The sequence below is a fragment of the Manis pentadactyla genome, chromosome X (assembly GCF_030020395.1).
Source record: "Manis pentadactyla isolate mManPen7 chromosome X, mManPen7.hap1, whole genome shotgun sequence".
Taxonomy (NCBI): Eukaryota; Metazoa; Chordata; class Mammalia; order Pholidota; family Manidae; genus Manis; species Manis pentadactyla.
Window position 1 is genome coordinate 78,459,626 of NC_080038.1, and position 22,582 is coordinate 78,482,207.

At 36.4% G+C, this 22,582-nt stretch overlaps 1 protein-coding gene across 3 annotated transcripts in view; it reads left to right on the plus strand.

Moving 5' to 3' along the window:
- Nucleotides 1–22,582, plus strand: part of DACH2 (dachshund family transcription factor 2) — a 761,757-nt gene that overhangs the window by 151,738 nt on the left and 587,437 nt on the right. For all 3 annotated transcript variants that reach the window (XR_008995031.1, XM_057495299.1, XM_057495298.1), the window contains exon 2: nucleotides 5,050–5,088. Coding sequence is in view for 2 of the 3 variants with exons in the window: in XM_057495299.1 (XP_057351282.1) it covers nucleotides 5,050–5,088 (39 nt within the window). In the remaining variant the exon portion in view is untranslated. The remainder of the gene's footprint in view (nucleotides 1–5,049; nucleotides 5,089–22,582) is intronic.

A 22,582-nucleotide genomic window follows, 5' to 3' on the forward strand; every position in this document is an offset into this window, starting at 1 on the left:
CCGATCTCAGAGGTAAAGCTTTCAGCTTCTTGCTGTTAAGTATGATGTTGGCTGTGAGTTTATCATATATGACCTTTATTATGTTGAGGTACTTTCCCTCTATACCCATTTTGCTAAGAGTTCTTACCATGAATGGATGTTGAATTTTGTCGAATGCTTTTTCAGCATCTATGGAGATGATCATGTGGTCTTTGTCTTTCTTTTTATTGATGTGGTGGATGATGTTGATGGATTTTCGAATGTTGTACCATCCTTGCATCCCTGGGATGAATTCCACTTGGTCGTGGTGTATGATCCTTTTGATATATTTTTGAATTTGGTTTGCTAATATTTGATTGAGTATTTTTGCATCTACGTTCATTGGGGATATTGGTCTGTAATTTTCTTTTTTGGTGGGGTCTTTGCCTGGTTTTGGTATTAGGGTGATGTTGGCTTCATAGAATGAGTTTGGGAGTATTCCCTCTTGTTCTATTTTTTGGAAAACTCTAAGGAAAGTGGGTATTATATCTTCCCTGTTTGTCTGATAAAATTCTGAGGTAAATCCATCTGGCCTGGGGGTTTTGTTCTTGGGTAGTTTTTTGATTACCGCTTCAATTTCTTTGCTGGTTATTGGTTTGTTTAGATTTTGTGTGTCTTCCTGCGCCAGTCTTGGAAGGTTCTATTTTTGTAGGAAGTTGTCCATTTCTTCTAGGTTTTCCAGCTTTTTAGCATATAGGTTTTCATAGTAGTCTCTAATAATTCTTTGTATTTCTCTTGCATCCGTCGTGATGTTTCCTTTCTCATTTCTGATTCTGTTGATGTGTGTTGATTCTCTTCTTCTCTTAATAAGTCTGGCTAGAGGCTTATCTATGTTATTTATTTTCTCAAAGAACCAGCTCTTGGTTTTGTTGATTTTTTCTATTGTTTTATTATTTTTAATTTTGTTAATTTCTTCTCTGATCTTTATTATATCCCTCCTTCTGCTCACTTTAGGCCTCATTTGTTCTTCTTTTTCCAATTTTGCTAACTGTGACGTTAAGTATTCATTTGGTTTTGTTCTTCCTTCTTTAAATATGCCTGGATTGCTATATACTTTCCTCTTAAGACTGCGTTTGCTGCATTCCCCAGAAGTTGGGGCTTTTTGTTGTTGTCATTTATTTCCATATATTGCTGGATCTCCATTTTAATTTGGTCATGGATCCATTGACTATTTAGAAGCATGTTGTTATGCCTCAATGTGTTTGCGAGCCTTTTTGCTATCTTGGTACAATTTATTTCTAGTTTTATACCTTTGTGGTCTGAAAAGTTTGTTGGTACGATTTCAAACTTTTTGAATTTACTGAGGCTCTTTTTGTGGCTTAGTATGTGGTCTATTCTGGGGAATGTTCCGTGTGCACTTGAGAAGAATGTGTATCCTGTTGCTTTTGGTTGTAGAGTTCTATAGATGTCTATTAGGTCCATCTTTTCTAGTGTGTTGTTCAGTGGCTCTGTGTCCTTACTTATTTTCTGTCTGGTGGATCTGTCCTTTCTAGTGATTGGTGTCTTAATGTCTCCCAAAATGAATGCATTGCATTCTATTTCCTCCTTTAATTCTGTTAGTATTTGTTTCACATATATTGGGACTCCTATATTGGGTGCATATATGTTTATAACGGTTATATCCTCTTGTTGGACTGAGCCCTTTATCATTATGTAATGTCCTTTATCTCTTATTACTTTCTTTCTTTTGATGTCTATTTTGTCTGATACTAGTATTGCAACACCTTCTTTTTTCTCTCTGTTGTTTGCATGAAATATCTTTCTCCAACCCTTGACTTTTAATCTGTGCATGTCTTTGTGTTTGAGGTGAGTCTCTTGAAAGCAGTATATGGATGGATCTTGCTTTTTTATCCATTCTCTTACTCTGTGTCTTTTGATTGGTACATTCAGTCCATTTACATTTAGGGTGATTATTGAACTATATGTACTTATTGCCATTGTAGGCTTTAGATTTGTGGTTACCAAAGATTCTTGGTTAGCTTGTTTGCTACATTACTGTCAGACCTCACTAGCTTATTGAGCTGTTATAAACACAGTCTGATGATTATTTCTTTCCCTTATTTTTACTCCTCCTCCGTTCTTCATATGTTATGTTTTTTGTTCTGTGCTCTTCTTAGGAGTGCTCTCATGTGGAGCAGTCCCTCTAAGATACCCTGTAGAGGTGGTTTTTGGAAGGCAAATTCCCTCAACTTTTGCTTTTCTGGGAATTGTTTAATCCCTCCTTCATATTGAAATGATAATCGTGCTGGATACAGTATCCTTGGTTCAAGGCCCTTCTGTTTCATTGTATTAAATATATCATGCCATTCTCTTCTGGCCTGTAAGGTTTCTGTTGAGAAGTCTGATGATAGCCTGATGAGTTTTCCTTTGTAGGTGATCTTTCTTCTCTCTTTGGCTGCCTTTAATACTCTGTCCTTGTCCTTGGTCTTTGCAATTTTGATTATTATGTATCTTGTTATTATTCTCTTTGGATCCTGTCTCTCGGGAGTTCTGTGTGCCTCCATAGTCTGCGCAACTGTTTCCTCCCCCAGTTTATGGAAGTTCTCAGCAATTATTTCTTCATAGACACTTTCTATCCCTTTTTATCTCTCTCTTATTCTTCTGGTATATTCTCCTATAATGCAGATATTGTTCCTTTTGGATTGGTCACACAGTTCTCTTAATATTGTTTCATTCCTGGAGATCCTTTTGTCTCTCTCTGCATGAGCTTCTATGCGTTCCTGTTCTCTTGTTTCTGTTCCATCAATGGCCTCTTGCATCTTATCCATTCTACTTATAAATCCTTCCAGAGTTTGTTTCACTTCTGTAATCTCCCTCCAGACGTCTGTAATATCCCTCCGGACGTCTGTAATCTCCCTCTGGACTTCATCACTTAGCTCTTGCACATTTCTCTGCAGGTCTGTCAGCATGCTTATGATTTTTATTTTGAATTCTTTTTCAGGGAGACTGATTAGGTCTGCCTCTGCAGATCCTTTCTCAGGTGTTGTTTGAAGTATCTTGTACTGGATCAGATTTTTTTGCCTTTTCATGGTGATAGCAGTGCCTGTAGGCAGGTTTCGGGTGTGTCAGCTGGGAGAAGAAAGTCCTTTCCTGCTTGCTGGATGCCTTGCCCTTTTCTGCTGCCTGTGACGTTTACCCGCACTCCTGGAACAGCCACTGGTTTAGTACCCTAAGCTGCTCTGCGCAGGTTGTCTGGCAGAGTAGCCCGGAGCCCTGCGGGGAGTGCAGGCATGCCAGGTGCACTCTTCCATGGTAGACACGACCCTTCCGGGCAGCTCTGTGCCAACAGTGGCCTTTGGGTCTGGCTCCGGCGGCTGTGCCTTGGGCTGGGATTCCGGTCGGTTGCTGGGTGCGCGCCTGCTCCCTCTCGCTCTGCTGCAGGTGCGCACGGGCCTCTACAGGGCTCCTCTGGCTCCTCTGCTGCCGGTGCGCATGAGCCGCGCATGATCTGTTCGGTCACACCGCTGCAGGCTTGCACAAGCCTATCCTGGTCTCATCTTGTGCCATTGGCTCATGGATCTGCTCTTGGTCCCTTCCGGCACCGCCGTCCCCGGCATGCGCTGCCACTCTCCCGCTACTGAGCCGGTGTGTCGGGGTCCGCGCCAGTTGGAGGAATGACTGGCATGCTGCTTAGTGCTGTGAGGGGCTTCAGAGCTGCACTGCCTCTCTGGGGTTTAGGGCGCCTATGTTTCCCCGAGATTCCCAGCTACTGGCTATGTGTGTCGCAACAACTTCGTCCAGCTATGGGGTCCATGTCTCTTTAAGAGTTGCAGAAAGCACTCGCTTTTCTTTTGTCTCAGGGGCGCCGGTTGTGGGGACCTGCCCACAGGTTTTGCTTTTCCGTTTCTCTAATATCCAGCACCCCGTGCACCTTGTGTCTGCGTTCCAGGTGTGGATTTCTAGTGCTGGTTGTTTAGCAGTCCTGGGCTTTCACTCCCTCCCCATTCTGACTCCTTTCTTCCCGCCGGGTTTTGGGTTGGGGGAGTGTTCGGGTCCCGCCTGGCTGCGGTTTGTATCTTACCCCCTTCGTGTGATGCTGAGTTCTCGCAGATGTAGATGTATCCTGGCTGTTGTACTGCATCCACTGGTGTCTCTTTTAGGAATAGTTGTATTTATTGTATTTTCATAAATATATATGTTTTGCAGAGGAGATTTCCTCTGAACTACTCACGCCGCCATCTTCCCTTGATCCTTAGCATGTCATTTTAGATTTCATTGTCCTTCATTAAAGGGATTGGGAACAATGGGAAATACTATATTACTGTAACGAATGGTTGTTTTCTTAACTAAGCTCGCTATGTGGGTTTTTTATTGAGCTCTTTTGTTTGTGTTTAACTTAATTTTGTGTGTATGTGTGTGACTGTGTATGTGTGAATGTGTGCCTGTGTATATGTGGGTGTGTGCTTGTGTAACCCTTTTGGGAAAGATGTAAGAAAGTTCAGTAGTGCTGCAGAAATAAGTATATAGTGAGCTGTGTGATTAATGGCTTCATGTTTAGGAAATGAAGGCATAACATTGATATTGGCTTAGTTTTATTATCCTGTTAGCCAAGTAAAAAATGAGACCAAAAATTCGAAGGGGATTTTTTTTCCCCTAAAAAGTATTGGAATACCCAATGGGATGGTAAGTAAGGCTCTTGAGAGAAAGGGAGAAGACACAATATTGCTGAATCTATTTTTGGAATTGTTACGACCCAAGGCCATTTTCTTCAAGAAATCTGTAACCTTATTTCCTTGCCTTCATATATAGAAAAGCCCTCAACCATATGACATTTCACATTATTCTTTACTCAATGTGGATTAGACCAGAAATATTTTAAATTCTATCTAATAGCAATTCAGGCTTTCCTACCTTCTTTGTGCTCTTCCCTGCTGGTGTTTCATTGTGTGTTACCTATCTAAAATTTCTGCAGAATTTAAGAAGGTTTTTTTTGTGAAATATAATAAAGCCTTGATTAATTGGAAGCTAACTAACCAGAACTCTCAATTAACCAGTTTTATTTATTTATTTTTTGCTACACTCTCCTTTTAGAAGGAAGAGGCAAATGACAAGAAAACAAGCTGTTAACAGGTATTTATGTATTTATTTTTTAAAAATCAACTTCCTGGGAATGTCCTGGAACCTTTACAGATTCAGACCAAATTCAGTAATTTTGTTCTTTGTACTATACTTACTAAAGTAGGAAAGTAGAACCATTTAAAATTTTCAGCAGCAAATATTGAATCATGTTTAATCCTTATTTAATAACAAGAAAAATGAAATCCAAATAGCTAATTAAAACCTGTCTGTGTATTTGAGGGTTTTAGTTAATTGGGGTCTCCACAGTTTCCCTCTTGCCAGTTAGTGATCATTTATATCTGTTAACTGGGACTAGATCTCAGGACCATGCAGTGGGGAGATGACTTCCAGCCACAGGGAGCAACTCCCTGTGGAGTTTAAACCCCTGGGAATTAAAGCAGAAACTAGAGAAAGGCTGCCGAGTTGATGGGGGTTGAGTGAGGGTCACTGACATCAAACCATGACACCTATGTAAAATAATGGGAAAGTAATACCCGCCCCATGGCTCTGAAAATGCTTAGGAAGGTACATTCACTTTTGAAGGGCAGCACAGGCTATTAAGTGTGCTATACAATAATGGAAAAAAAATCCCAGGCCCTCTAATCCTACAGAGTTATTCTAAGCATTAGACACAGATAGATTTTGTAGGCATGCTAGTAGTTCTAAAATATGTGAAATTATTTTCCTCTTAAAAATACATTTTTAAATTATTTGGAAGTCTAAGAATATTTATGCTTGAAACTTCCTAACGTACCTATGATGATTTCAGTTAAATTACAGTCAGAGATATCATTCTGCTCCAGGCCTCATACCTTTTAGGCTGCAATGGGGAAAAGAATGGGCAGTAACTCAGAGAGGCAAGGGGAAAGGAGGGCAACTCATGATAATAAAGTATGGTTTTGATATTGCCCAGCAACTATGCCCCCTCTTCTCTTCCACACACTCTTCTCAGGTTAAATCACCCTTTGGTGACTTTTCCTTCTTCCTTTAGGGCTGCCCTTGGATGCATGTTTTATCCACATTTTTTCTATAAGAAATGCCACAGGGGTGTGGGAGAGATGGGGACCATACCATGTGATTTATCCTGCATTTTCAACATAGAAAATGAGAATCACTATGGTGTTTCTAATATCTGGGACAGTTTCTATACTAAATTATACTCTTAAGCATCACACACACTATATAATACCCAACTGACCTGAAGCAGTGGATGTGCCTCCTTAAGTGCCAAACTGTCTATTAGATGGTAACTTCAATGCTGGGGGAGACTAGAATCCACTAGACTGCATTAATGAATGTCTTTAACAGAAAAACTTTAAATGGGTTGAGTTTTGAGTTTAGGTTTGGAATATTAAAAGTAAGTATCTTTGATTTTATAAGAGTGCAATTGAATTCACTCATTGAAATTGACCTTCATTTTATTTATGTTTTCCTTTAAAATGACATACAAGTTAATGTCAGCCTCTCTCTTTTAATGAAGCGTAACAGTAGTTTATAACTGCATATTTATTTCTAGATTAATAAGAACACACACTACATGTATACATACACACACACACACACACACACACACACACACACACATATATATATAATGAGCTTTTACTTTTACTGTAATCTGAGGAAAACCACAAAGTGTTTCTAAAGGGTATGTACTGATTCACTCATAGAAACCACAGAGACACAGGAGGGTTGCAAACTCTAACGCCTACTGAGGCAAGGCTGGTAATGTATATGAAAGACCATAAGCAATTGGGAGTGATGGGAACTATGGTGACCTTAGAGAATATATATTTTTTCCAAAGGTGGCAGCCATTACTCAGCTCAGCTGATTGCTACCATGTGGAAATACAGTCCCAGTGTTGTTAAGATATGACTTTTTAAGAGAAGCCAGCAATCCAGAGTTTTATATGAAATTCTCTAATCCTTAAATGTTGGTAACTTAGTAAAAAGCACAAACACAACACTATGCAGGCAAAACAAAACCCATCTGTGACCTGGATCTAGCCCATGGGCTGTCAGTTTGTGACCTCTGCTTCAAATTGTAAATACTTGGTACTGCAATTAAAAAAAATCATAGTATGTTATAAATGCACCCAAAGATCTTGATGCTGGAAAATTCAACTAAAGTAAAAAAATAATGAGTGGAGTGTTTATAAGTAATTCTCCTGGCACTCAAAATGGTGGTAATGCACTTTGGTATTTTTTCTTACTACATGGAGATAGGATAGTTTTCCCTTAATGTGTTTTGAAAAATTAAGATAAAATTATGATTTTTTTTTTTGCTTTCATGTTTTTTGGTGAAATGCAGTATGAAATATCATTACTACCATGTCCAAAAGAGAATATTTAAGTGTAGATTCTTTCATATAACATAATTAAAGCTTCTATTTAAAGCCCAATTTATAGTATTTCAACAGGAAGAAAGCCATGTATATAGCATGTTGTTTTATTTTAAATTGGCTTGAAATTCCCAATTACATCTGGTAAAATTATTTTTAAAAATGTTTAAAATAAGAAATAAAAATTGTAAGTAGTCAACACAACAAATTTCATTTGATCTTTTGGTAGGCATTGGCAAAGATAAAACAAAAGTTGTTCATCTGAGATTTTATTAAGAGGTAACTGATGTGAGACTATGCTTGTTTGTCCTGCCCTGGACTTTAGCACATAATCCCACTGTGCTACAATGAGTTTCACATCCATATGCCCTTTTTTGTCACAGACAATCCAAAAGCATATTTATCTAAAAAGTAAACAATCAAATTCCAACCTTTCCAGGAGAAAAAAAGAACAGTATTCCACAGCTAACCCTGCTTTAACAACCCCTGTGATCTTCACCATAAGTCTTTAGGGCATGATAAGTTAACATTGCCATTTCTAATGAGAAATTTAACAGAGGACTTTAAAAAGAAAAGAAAGATAAGAAAATGGAAAAGAATACACAATCTCAAATCCTAAATCAACAACCAAAAAAACCCCTTCATTTACAGACAAATTATTCTACTTGCAAATTTAACACAGACACGTGAGAGATGAGAAATTGTTGGACAACTGGTCAACACATGTGACAATGTGCAAAACAGCTGATGTTTACTTAAATAAAATTTGGGTAGACAGCACTGCCCTTGTTAGATCATCAGGTCGCTTTGACTACAAGTAATCTGTTGTGTAATAGGGATGAACTATCTTTGAATGTACAAATTAATTAGCACTCTTCTCTAAAAACTCTTAACAACTGGAAATCCTTAGTTAATTGGTTAGTCCTCAAAGGTAGAGAATTTAAGAAATGAGTGAGTATTTGATGCATTTGGCCAGTGTAGACATATAATAAGGTAATTCAAGATAAGTTTTGTCAGAACATAATAATATTTAACCTTTTTCAAACATGATATCCTAGGCAGTTTTCCATGTATTAGTTCATTTAATCATTGTAACAACCCTACAAGGCAGTTGTTGTTACTCTGATCTTTGTTTTACAGATGATGTTACTGAGGTCCAGAGAAGTTTAAGTGACTTATCTAAGGCCATACAACCTATAAATACTATAGGCATTTGAGTCAAGGCAGTCTGATTTCAAAGTTCATATACTTTGGAGCAATATACTTTAAAACTTGACAATTAATTACAGTAAGTACTGCACTAATTACCATATATATAGTTCATCATATATATATATATGTATATATATATACGTATATATATGTATATATATACACACACATGTGTGTATATATTATATATACACACACAGAATATATATATGTATGTATTCTGACTTATGGAAAAGTGGCATTCCTATTCTAAAATCAATTTTGTTAACATCAGTAATAAACTAACAAGATTAATTATAAAATAGTTCAAATAGAAAGAGCAGGATATAATGAAAGGCACCTGTGAACAAATAACTAGGTCTACATTTTGCTACTTTTTATTCAGAGCTCAATTAAAAAAGAGATGTATCTGTAAATCAGTGATATGTCTAACACTAATCCCCTTTCTACTCCACTCTTCATTAGCAGTAAACACTATCCTAAAATTGGTGTGTATCATTGTGTGTTTCTTATTATAGGTGTATTTATACACAAACAATATGCAGTATTGATTTTTGTCTTTTTAAAATGTACCTAAATGATACTATTCTATTCTTTTGTAATGTTTTTCACATGTTTTTGAGATTTATCCATGTTGATAAATGTATATCTAGTTAATTAGTTCTTTAATTGTTCATTATACTGTTAATTGTATGGGATATATGACAGTTTGGTTGTTCTGTACTGTAGTGATGAACATTTGGGTTGTTTCCAATTTTTTATTTCAAGCAATGCTATAAATGGACATTATGTTTCTTGTGCCCATGTTTCTAATACCCCAGAGAAATGAAATTGCTGAGTAATGGGCTCTGAATATCTTCTATTTTAATCGCTATTGCCAAATTGCTCTCCAAAGCTGTTCTGGTTCACACTCCCATTAGTACTATACAAGAGCCCCTATTTCCCCATATTTTTGTCAGTGTAATAGATATTTTTAACAAACATTTCGTTTGAAGAAAAAAATACATTTTTTATTGATACTCTTTCATGATTAAACATGTAAAGATGAAACATTGGCTCTGGCTCTGATTACTTAGTGCACATAACAATGTTTACTGATACTATTTGACTCATTATTCTTCATTTAAAGACATGTAGGTTAGATAAGCATAATAATACTATTTAAAATTTGTATTTTCGGAGTTACAAGACACTTTCCCATAAAGCCTTATTTGCTCACAGCAGGAAGAGGTCTGTGAAAAAGTCAGAAGTCCATGGACTTAACACAATCATCAAATAACTGGCTTGGGACCTCAGTCGTTGCATCTGAAAAGTTAAGATGTTGGGCTAAACAAAGTCTTAGAGATATATTATAACCTTTGATCTATTATGCATATCTTCCCTTTTCCTTGAAGCTATAATTTAGTTATTGTGCATAAAACATAAAGACAAAATTGAATTTTATCAACCCGTGAAAACTGTTGTAATACCTCTGGCTTAGTTAAGATCATATGTTTATCCTATTTATTTTTGTGTCTCTCTTAATTCAAGGAGAATTGAGGGTAGTGGGTGGGATAGAAGATGGGAGCAGGATCTCAGCATTATAAGGACTAGAATTAATCTTCAGTGTTTTCCACTCTGAAGCATCACATTACAAATGCTGAAATACAATGAAAGCTCAACCACTATTTGTTACATCTTTGTGTTTCTTTTCAAGCTCTCTTTATGCATGTTTCAGATGCAGAGAGGAGAATGTTCAATATTTTCAGCTCACTTAATATTTGATTCCAACAGTGTTTTTATGGTGCTGCCCATAGCTACTGAAAATAGAGGGAGGACTCAGGTTGACTATTCTGTCTATTCTGTATTTCTCTTCAAATAAGAGGGTTAAGTAATTGGATTTTGTGTTTGAAGAGATTTTTGATTAGAAAGAGCTGGGTCTTTACCCTGAAGTTTAGCAAAGAGCTTTTAGGGTTTCTTAGACTGTAGGTGTACTGGAAAGAACATCCAGTTGGAAGTGTAATCTTGTAAGAGATTAAATCTGTCTAATATTATGAGATTAAAATCTAAATGGGAGTCAGTTGAAACTGATTTTATGTAAATTCCCAGAAATGCAAATATGTCATACAGACACACTGACATACACTTAAACATTCAGACACACAAGCATATCTTGTCTCTAGCACAGAATAACTGTATTTTTCAATTACTTTTGAAAATAAAACTCTGTCTATGAGGACATGAACATAGTTATGTTTTTAGTGAAGCCTCTACTTATGGAAGGAGGCAATTCTGGCAAACAAAGTCTAAAACAGTTAACCTCTTGTGATGAAGACATTTTTTGGGGCCTGTCTTTCTATAAGTAGTCTTGGGAAAATTTTTGGATGATGAAATTCCTAAGAAGTGAATTGGCCCCCTACAGAGTTACAGCATCAGATATTACAAGAAAATTGTGTTCCACACACTTTGCTCAGATGATCTCCAGATTAATACAATTCACATGTGTATGCCTCATTGTCCAAATGTGACAATAAGCCTAGAGAATCCCACATAAGTTGCTTTTGAGGGTTTTTCCCTACTTTGGTCTATTTGTGAACTGAATATGGGGCTCATATTTAAGAACTTCCATTGCTACTTTTGCTAATTGGACTCTGTTTTACAGTTTAAACATACTCTGAAAACCACTATTTTGCTTACTGTTTTACTTCCATTAGTCCAGTGAAGAGGAACTTGTGCCAAGTTGATCTGGATTATTTTTGCCTAGATTCTACCGATCCTAGGTAAAGATTTAACCAGGTCATCTAAGTTTTCAAAAGCACTAAATAAATCACTTAAATTGCAAGATATGTCAAAGCCGTTAAGCTAGTTTCTGTGGGTCAGAGCATTTTCCAGACAGCACTTCTTGAACATAATACACTAAGTGGCTGATAAGACTATTGGGAAATCAGAACTCCACTCTTTAAAAAAACAAATGTCATTGTTGTTTAGTATTTATAAAATAAAAAACAGGAAAGGAGGAAATATAAGAATTGTTGCATTGCCTTTATCATCTGTGTTTCTCAAAGGTATTATTTGTATTTTAGATGTTAATGGCTATTTATTTACAAAACCATTTGCACTTCTGTGTTACTACTCTTTATTGAGTACAGATGCTTTTGTTAGCCCGAATGAAGCTTTGGTAAACATTTGTCTTTTATCCACAAAACATCAAAATTGTGGACACTTTAGTCTTTATCACTATCTCCAAGAATACCCATGTGTTTTGCCATTGATGGCATCTAGACTCTAATACTACAATATTAGTATAGAAAATGTTCCTTTTGCTATTACTGAAAATCCAGTTTGAACATTGAGCAAGCCATTTACATGATGTTTCCTTGGGATTACCTACATTCTTGTCCACTCTGACCTTGTAATTTTGCTCACAGTTGGAAATGTAATGCAGAGTGACTAAGATAATGTTGTTTACACAGACTTTAAGTGGATTGACATTATAGTCAAGCAAGTGTCACATCACCCAAAGTGAAGGAAGACTTAATTACCATAATCTCGTGAATACTAAAATTTCTTGGCCCTGTGTAGCATAATAATGTAATGTTCTGCGTGTTACTTTTAATAATGTGAAGGTGCAATACATTAGGTGTCAGGCTTTGTGTTTCTTTAATAAAAATGAAAGGTAAGTGGAATTATAGAAGGAAAAATGGACTTTTGTAGCAGGATACTTGTCTAAATGTTCAGGTGAAATCTGTCCTATCTTTTAAACTTAGAAGAGTTGCCTAGTGATGTGAAAATGAATGGACAGTTAAAATATCCATAAATCTAGACACCAGTGAGTAGGGTGACAGACCATGAATTTCTCTGGAGGGCGCAGGGTAGATTTAACTAAATGACTGAGACAGGATAAAGAGGAAAGGGTGATAACCACCTATTATTGTGCAATGGAGAACATATCATTAATTTACAAAGAGAGTGGTGACACTTTCTAAAATTGTATAACCCTATTCTGAAAAGTTTGTCAGTGTAACTAATTAGTTGCTAAAACGGAGTTGATTCTAAGACCCAGTAGGAATGCATTTGAAAAGGCAGTACATTGTCCCTAAATTGGTAGGGTTTGTAAGGCATCTTGATGAATGCTACAAAATAATGTTAAGAAATGAGACTATTATGCCAAAATGGCCGTTCTTTGGTCTGTAGTCCTTGAAGGAATTATGTTCCATGGCAACGGGCTCTACAGGTTCTGCAGATACATGTAAAGTGCCCTAAAGATGTGTCCTGCTTTCTGTTTTTGATAACACTGAGTTTCCAATACAAAAGAATACACTTGCTCAAAGGGCTCTCCTCCTTCCAGCATATTAGGACTCCGCTGTTATTTTAGATTATCATTTACAATTTTTTGTTTTTTAACTACTCTAAGGTTCAAAAGGGCACATGCATAAAATTATTCAGTTGTAAAACATAAAAAATTATTTCTAAGGAAATCCAATAGAAAACTGAAATGTTAAAACAAAAATGTAGCTCAATGAACAGATGCATGTGATACGTATTCATAATTCACTGTAGAAAGTGCTAGATCATCTGATAAATATACAGTGTTCCAGATTTTTAAAAAATGTGTAAAAGCTGTTAAGACATATGAAGTATGAAGTATTGAAGCCTGTTAAGAGTAGCAGCCATACTTCGATTTATTGCAATTAGGGGAGTTTAATGGATTGTGAACTGATTTATCATCACAAACTATTCTTCCTATAGACAGTATTTTATGTAAATATTTAAATAAAATTATTCTTCAATTTTTATGTGATGAAAATCAAATGATTTGGGCATTGTATTTTAAATGGGTAGTTCTAGCCAAGTCGTTTATTATCTTAACCTAGCTTTGGTCAACGGATTTGTATGCTTGTGCTTCCTTAAAATGAAATTAGCCTAAGTAAAAAAAATAGTGATTTTATATTCTTTATGCTGTCAGAATTAAATTAAATCACATACTGATGTATCGAACATATAAAGTATAAAGAAGATAGTGGTTTTTATTTTTTAATAATGATTTACATTTGGCAGTAAAGCACCCATTGAATTCAGAGCCTTAGATGAATGGATTTGGGACATTTGTTTGAGGCAGCCCATTTAAAAATGGTATATATGTGTTTTCCTTTTTGGGTTCATTAAAAACAAATAGTGCTTTCCTTGATTCATGTTTGTCCAGCTCTCCCTCTTCAAAAATCACTGCTTGTGAGTTTTGGAACTAAGATAGACTTCAATTCATGTAGAGATAAAGCAGTTTCAATAAAGTTGGCTTTGTCACAAAGGTGGTTAGCGGCAGTAGGGTTTTTTTTCCCCTTAATAAAGTGTTTATTTTAGAACAGCTTCAGGTTTACAGAAAAACTGAAAAGGTAGTACAGAGACTTTCCATACACCCTGTACCCAGTTTCCCTATTGTTAACATCTTACAATTGATGAATCAGTTTGTCACAATTAATGAACCTGTATTGATCCTGTATTATAAAGTTTATTCAAACTTCCTCAGTATTTCCCTAATGTCCTTTTTCTGTCCCAAGATACAAGATACCATCTTACATTTACTCATCATGTCTCATCATATCAAGAGTATATACTATCATTATGTCTTATCATTGTTGATACTGACCTTGATTACCTGGCTCAAGTAATGTTTGTCAAGTTTTTCACTGTAAGGTTACATTCCCCCCTCTCTCTGTATATACTGTACTCTGAAGTTTTTGGAAGGAAGTCACTATGTGCAGCCCACAGTTAAGGGATAGGAAGTTATGTTTCTTAAGGGCAGAGCATCTTTCAGAAACAATTTGGAATTCTTCTCCATGGAAGATGTATCTCCTTTCCCCTATGTATTTATTTATTTGATCATTTATTTCAGTGTGAACTCATACATACTTATTTTATATTTTAGGTTACAATCCAATACTGTGATATTTATTTTCTTGCCTAAATTTTTCCAGCTTTGACCATTAGGAGCTCTTTCAGTTGACCCCTGTGTACCTTTTACATGCCCCCATCATTGTGGATATTTTGAGCACTTCCTTACTTTCTAGCACTACAAGATGCTCCAGGCTTATCTTTCCTGCCCTAGTCATAGAATCAGCCAGTAGGGGAAGCTTTAATCAGGGGAAAGTTTGATCTTTGCAACCCTGAGCAAGTGTTGAAGGTGGTTAACAAAGGTCAGGGGAACTCAGCTCCTTTTCCTTCTTGGTACTTCATCATCCTGGTAATGCACACAGACCTCTCTCACTGTACGTGTCTGCCCATTTCTTTCATAATACCTCGTGAGAAGAGAATAACAAGCCTCAGAATCTTTAAAGTCCTACGCATTCATGGCCATGCATAGATTTAGAAATGTGCTGTGCACCTCTCCAACATATACGTCCTCTCTGCAACCTACCTCCTACCCTGCAACGATACATTCACTGGCTTATTGTCAGGTCCTGAGTCGCTGTGGATTCTTTTTTTCTTCCCCATCACAGAGGGTTGGGGGTCAAATAAATTTGGGGAACATGGGGTTAACTAAAAATAAGCAAGTTTGTTTGTCACAGGTCTTCTCAGAGCCTGTAATTTGTTAATTTGCTGTATGAATCCATGAGAAAAGATACAATACACAAGGTTTCTTGGTCTTTTTTGGTTAAAGGAAACTCTGTTCAGAGAACTAATATTACATGAAACACATTTTTGGAAATGCCGCTGTAGCAGTGAGAGCCCTGAATTTGAAGTCAGCAGTCCTGTGTTTGATCCCTTACTTTACCAACAACTAGCTTGGTGATTACAAGCTAATCACTTAACATCTAGGTCTTTTTTTTGAATCCATAAAGTGGACCTGTGAATGTCTGTCACAAGGTTGCTGTGAGTAGCAAAAATGATCACAAGTATGTAAGAATTTTTTGGAAATGCTAAAATGCTGTGGAAATTTAATAAGCAGAGTGAAGGTGGGACCCAGGCCTCTGGAAGACCATGATTATCTTCAGTATCTAGCATATTTTCATGACATTTAGTCTTCAGTATTCAATAAATATTTATTGAGCAATTGAGTTATATTACTATTGTTTACATTATTTTCTATTTATCTCCAAGTGCTGTATAGCAGGTCATGAACATTTTATAAATTGCTTTTTGAAATTAGGAGTCTATGTAACAAAATGCAGGCAGAAACGCACAGTTGAAGTGGCTATGTATATGCAAAAAAACAGTTTTGATTCCAGCCTTTGTTTTGCTGAGCATGTGCTCCCAGCCAATGACTGGCTGCATTCAAATTAGTTTTCATTGCTTCAAACTGACCAGATTTCATTTTGAAATAAGAGCACGGGAACTTTCACCTGGGCCCTGTGGTGATGTGAAATTCTTGGTGCAGAGTCCCTGAGCTGGCTCTGGAAGAAGAGGAGCACCTGTGAGCACAGGCTGTCAGAAGGCCCTAGAAACCCTTGACTGCCCAGGCTACAGCTGCTGGGTTGAGCAGCAGTGGGAAGCGCTTTGTCACTCCTTCTTGTGCTTTCACAGGAGACCCACTAAAGGATTTTTGCTTTCTTTGAATGTGTAATTTGTGGTGATTAACAGTAGTTATGAGGTGGAACTATGATGGGGGTGGCAGGGCAGGTGCTGTTAAGCAGTATATTTTGATGGGAATAGTAGTGTCCAGACACTGACAGGAACGGAGACCTCACATCATCTCTTTTGCCGAATCCCCCACAAAACTGTATTCTGTAGGTGTGTTCCCAGATGTAATTTTTTTTTTGGTTCCAGCTTGTATAAAATATATGTGTGGGTGCAGAAGGGAGGGCTTAATATTAGGTTATAGAGTACTATGACGGTATTGTGTGATGGATATTTTTGTTTTCTCCTTGAACCTAATGCTTCTTTTCAAAGGCTAGATTTCCTATTCAGAGTATCAATTGTCACTGTCACTAAATTATTCACTGCAGGTTTTAAGCAAATATATTCTTTATTTAATTGAAATGAGTGGAGTGTGGGATGAGATACTCTTCCACGTGCTCTTGAAAACTTTGCAACCTTTCTATGTAAAATATAACCATCTTCTTTAAAATAAGCACTTACTGAACAGACTGTGAAGGAAACATTTCAACCTTAATCCAGAAATAACATTTAGGAATCTTTCCTTGCACCTTGAAAATCCATTGACGTTACTGAACTTGTAGCAGCACAACAAAATTCCAGCAACAGCAAGAATAATTAGTGAAATTAGGTTGAAAATTTTGTAAGCAAGTGAAGTTATTATTCATTCCGTACCATACTACAACGGTGGGAGGACATGTTAGATGATAAATTAGGCATGAACTGCTTTAATCTGTGAACTGAACATGTTAGCAAGCGGCTTGCTTTTGTGATGAGTATTTATGGCACAGGAGAGCCCCTCTTTGAAAACACTGACAGGAAATTGATCAGTTTAGGTTGTCATGACAACCACCAGAGTTGCATTGCTTCTGTTGGGTTTAGCCTATTATGCTATATATACCCATGTTTAGAAGCATATTTATGAACCATAAAGATAAACTACTCTATAATGCAAAAGAAGTTAGGATGCCAAATGCCAAACTGATAAAGTCCAAATGAACGCTTGAACACTCCGTAACAAGCTTAAGTGCTCCACGGTTGTCATGACATTTCTTTTACAAAGCAAGTGATGTCTGGGAAAAAAAATCTTAAAACTAGACGAAAATGCAAATCCTTTTATGACAGTATGTGGCTGTCACATTCGTAATAACAGACAATAATTGATGATTTATGAGATGACACCATGGCAACAGAGTCTTTCATCATTGGCACCCCTTGGTTACACTTTTCTAACAGGGACTTGCGGGCGCCTGTGAAAAGTTTCCAACATGACATACAAGAGTCTACTCCTATCTTAATCCAATGGATCTCATTTAACACAGGGTGGAAGTGTTGTAGAAATTTTCAAATCATCTGACAAAGTGAAAGCTGGCAATATCTCTGGTAAAAAAAAAAATCTCTTAAATTCGTAAGCACGTTCAGTAGCTGAAAATGGACAGATTTCTTTCTGTCACTTAACCTTTCAGAGAAAATCTGTAATGCCTGCCTTAAGTTTGAGTGCAGTTACCTCAGTTAACTTAAGAAAATTATTTAATTTTGATTAGGAATATTCTTCTAGATGGCAGAGAAATCACACAGAGAAATCACACAATTAATGATTCTTAATTTAATTAAAATGACACCTGATCTTGGCTCAAGATTATACTTGGTGATTTGGACTAAATATAAGATATAGAACACATTGTATTCATTTTCTAGGAGGTTAGAATTTAGTTGACTGAGATACTAACTATAAGCATAAATCAACCAGAAAATAAACCCAAAGTACTTAGTTAAGAAAATATGATATTATATTATTTATAGACCACAGGCATAAGAATTAAAGCTATTTATGAAAAGGGAAAAGGTCTTAAGTGGTTTCATAGAGGATAAGTCAGGAGGTAAGAATATTTCAGCTCAGACCTCAAGTAAATGTGAGAAATTTGAATTGTCAGAGAAGTAGTACTTCAAGGTTTTGAGGGCTCACCTGAACAAAGGTATGGAGATATAAATAATGATGGCATATAATGGGGCATTGCAGAACTCTGTCCGACTTACACTGAAGTGATAGCACTGTGGAATAGTAAGAACAATTCTTAGATATTGGATAGTCACCTTATTTGCCTGTCAATCTCCATTCTTGACTGTTCTTGAGGATTAGTCCCTCCTCTACCCTGCTGCCCTTGATGTCAGAATAAAGTCAAAATATCTTAACATGACTTTCAAGGCCTTATATCAGTGATTGTCATCTGGATGTGATTTTTGTTCCCACAGGAATTTGGCAATGTTTGGAGACCTTTACCCTTTTTACACTGGGTAGGGGGTTCTATTGGCATGTAGTGGGGAGAAGCCAGGAATGCTGCTAAAATCCTATATGAGCAGGGAAAGTCCCCAAACACAAAGAATCACTCACCTTAAGATGTCAGTAGTGCTCAGGTTGAGAAATGAGAAATGCTACCCTATATGATCTAACCCCTGCCCACCTTTTTAATCTCATCGAAAGCTACTTCCTTTCAATTCAATCACTTTGGTGCCCTTGAACATTCCATTTTCTTCTCACTTTCAAATTTTCATAAATGCTGTTCTCTCTACCTGGAACATACTTCTGTTCCCCTTCTCCCCATACCTCTGCCTTTCATCCTGCGAAGCCTACTTATTCCTCTATATATGCCTATCAACTAGACTCTGAATGTGGAAAGAATGTTTTATTATCTTTGTATCCCCATTGCCCAGCATGTCATCTGAGACACAATAAATGCTTGTTAAAGAAATGCCTAAATTTGTGGAGGGTTTGGATAGTGAGCTAAACAAAGATAGCTGTAGGAATGAAGAAGGAAGAGAGAAATTTGAGAGAGACTGCAAAGAGAGAATTCCCACAGATTCATAAATAAGTTGATGTGGATTGTGATATAAGAGCCAAAGATGATGTATATAGACCAGAGGGAAAGGGGACGGAGATGGAGGAAGTTAAGAAGGAATCTTAATCTTGAGGCGTCAGAAAATGAGATCTATTTCATTGACTCAATGATGCCTATTAGCAGCTGGAAATAGACTTCATTCTGGGTGAATAGTCTAGCTCTGTGATCATTTAACCTCAATTTTTTTATCTATAAAATGCAGAAGGTGTGAGTACCTACATGATTGGGTGGTTGTAAGTATTAAGTGAGTTAATACATGTAAAGCACTGACACCAGTGTTAGACATATGGTTGATAAATGTTAACTATTACTGCTATTTCCGTTACTATGAGCATCCTTTCCTTCTTTGTTTTCTGCCTTTTGAAATTAAACCTGTGATATGTCTACCATCTTTTCCATGAAGCCTTTTATGATGATGCAAGGGAAACAGGATCGCCTTCCTCTTCTAAACTCCTAAAGCATTTTAGTTTAGCCACTTTTGTTTTTGTGCCTCTCACATACTGCCCAGTCCTACAACTGCATATGTATTTGTATTGTAAGTTCCTTGAGAATAGGACTGTGACTTATTCCTCTTTTCTTGACATATAGAAAATACTAAATAAACATTAGGTTATGATAGTTGTCATTATTATTACTATATTTGGAGAATCATCAACAGAGGTGTGATAGTTGACTCTTAGAATTAATGTGTTCTCCCATTTACATTCAGTATTAATCCTTCTAGTATTTTCAAAGAGCATTAATTACATTTTATGAAATATAACAGAACATCATTTTAAGGTAAGTGCTAAATAATTCAAGTAATTTAAAATGCATTTAGTTGATACTAGCTAATTTCATTATTACAGTAAAACATACTGGATTGAAGGGTATTATTTTTTGAAAAATTACGTATTTTCAAGCTATTAACTAGTAGTGAAAGACCTTTTGTTTGTAAGCTGTGAAGTAATTTTTTTGCTTTTAATGCCAAACCTTTGAAGGAATAGATGTATTAAAAGATCCCATAAAAGACAATGGAGTTTTAAAAAAAGAAATAATCAACTCCCATGAATTTCTGAGAATGCGCATCCCTCATGGCCTCTCTTGAGATATAAGATAATAAATATGTAGGTAAGTATTCAGAACTAAGTTCAGAAAGTACAGCCCAGGGATGTCTGGAAAGTTTCATAGTTACATTATATAACTTAGTAACTTCAGTATGTAATGTTCTTTCCTTCTTTTGCACAGAGTTTACTTTGATTCAGTGATTCAACAAACTGCATTATGCTTAGGGAAGTGTTTTATATTTGTAGTTTATTTATTATACGTGGGCATGATCTCTAGTTGGACCAACTTTTTTTACTTGTAGGTGTGAGTGCAACTGTTGTTGAATTCATTTGGGACTTCAAATGCACATTTTAGGGACATACTTTGCCTTTGTTCTACATGTGTCAACAAGGAAGTGTAATAAATGAATCTTAACTGAAAGGTTACATGAGCATACCCCAATTTTTAATGACCAGCTCTAACATATAAACAAGGTAAAGCCCACTTGGAAGACATAATTTCTAATATATTATGGTATTTCCTTCTAAGTGATTTCACTCTAATTTTATAAGAGCAGAACGCTTCCAAGTGTTTAATTTAGTAGCTTTAGTTAAGGTGTATATCACTAATCAAGTTATTTTTGGCATTTGGAATGATTTTCTTGATGTGATTAGCTATTAGGCATATGTACATTTCTCACATGAAGTTGACAGTTGCTTCAAAGAAGAGAAAGGGTGGAGTTACCTGGCTTTTGCATAAATAAAGAAAAATATCATAAGAAAATATCAGTATTTATTGCACCAGTCATGAACATACATCAACAAGCAGTGACATTTAGGTGGCCAAAAGAAACTGGAAGGGATAAACTAGTGAGACAGTATTATTCCATAAATATCTATCAATGTTTGGTTGACTTCCTCAGAATGGGTAAGACACAAAGGCTAGAATTAGATATAACTTCATAAATATATGTAGAAATATTATAGATTAGAAAAAACACTGTTACTAATCCTTTTTAAAAGCTACTCGAATGATATTTAAACACAGTTAAATTCAACTTATTGAATTATAAAGAGAAAAATGCCCCCTTTTGTAATTACTTTCATTCTCTGCCTCCTCCATCTTTTACGGCCTAGATTATAAATCGCTTCCTCCATGTACTCTTCCTTGAAGAGAAGGGAGCACCAGAAAGCAATCCTCTTCTTTGAACTCTTCTTATACTCTTTGCTGTGCATTAGTCATATTATTCTTTCTTTCAGTTTATTAAAATATTTATTGAGTACCTGTATGTGCCAGGTACTATTCTAAATACTCAACACACAGCAATGAACAAAACAGAAAAAAAATTCTCTGTACAAAAGAAATTTATGTTCTAGGGGGTGGAGACAGACAAATGACAAGATAAACTAGTAAAATATGTAGTATATAGTACTAGGTGCTAAAGAGAAAAATGAATGTGAAAATGGGTATTTGAAGCTTGGGGAAGGGTACTAGGGAAGCCCTTACTGAGGTGATTTTTAAGGAAAGAGTTGAAGGACGTGAGCATACCAACCATGTGGATATCTAGGGGAAGAGCCCTCCACACATAGGGAACAGAAGCACAAAGGTCCTCAGGCAGGAGCTTTGCTTTCCTCAAAGAATATCAAGAAAGGCAGTGTGGCTGGAGCAGAGTGAAAGAGAGAACCAGTGGTAAGAGATTAGATGGAAATGGTGACAAGGGACTATAACATGTAGAATCTTGCTGTTACTTAAAAGGAAATGAGAAGCCATTAGAAGATTTTGAAAAGAGTGACATGAAATAACAGAATTATGCTGTAGATAATGTATCTTTGGTAACAGGGGATTCACAGCTGAGTGTTTATTGGAAAGAATGAAAATGATCTGGAAGGAATAATGAGGAGTGAGGGCGATACCTACTTCACCTCTAACCCAGTACTATGAAGGCTGTGGGAGAGTAAACAGCCAGCACCTAACTAGGGTCTTATATTTTATCTGTGCAATAATGCCTTTAACTATGCTTTGTGTAGGCCTTACTCAACTAGATGCGAGTCCTATAAGTAGGATTCAGTGAGAATGTGGGAATGCACAGCTCTCCAGGTTTCGTATGCATTTGCCTCACTGTATTTATTTGTAAATTCCTGGGGACAAGGGCAAGGTCAACGTACAGGAAGTTCTTTGTATAGGAAGCAAAACTTCACACGTTGTCACCTTTTAAAAAAATGAATCATAACATCCCTGGGTTATTCTTAAGAGAAGCAAGATTGCTCTAAAAAAAAGGCTTAGTAAATTAGATTGCAAAAAATAAGAAAATATAATTCAGTTGGGACAGAATGAAGTCATATAAGCATACGGGAAACCTGGAGAAAGCAATTCTTTCACCCAATGTGCTAAATGACATAATGAAAATACTCAAAATATTATACTTACAGGTTTAACAACCTATGAGGATAGGACAAGTCA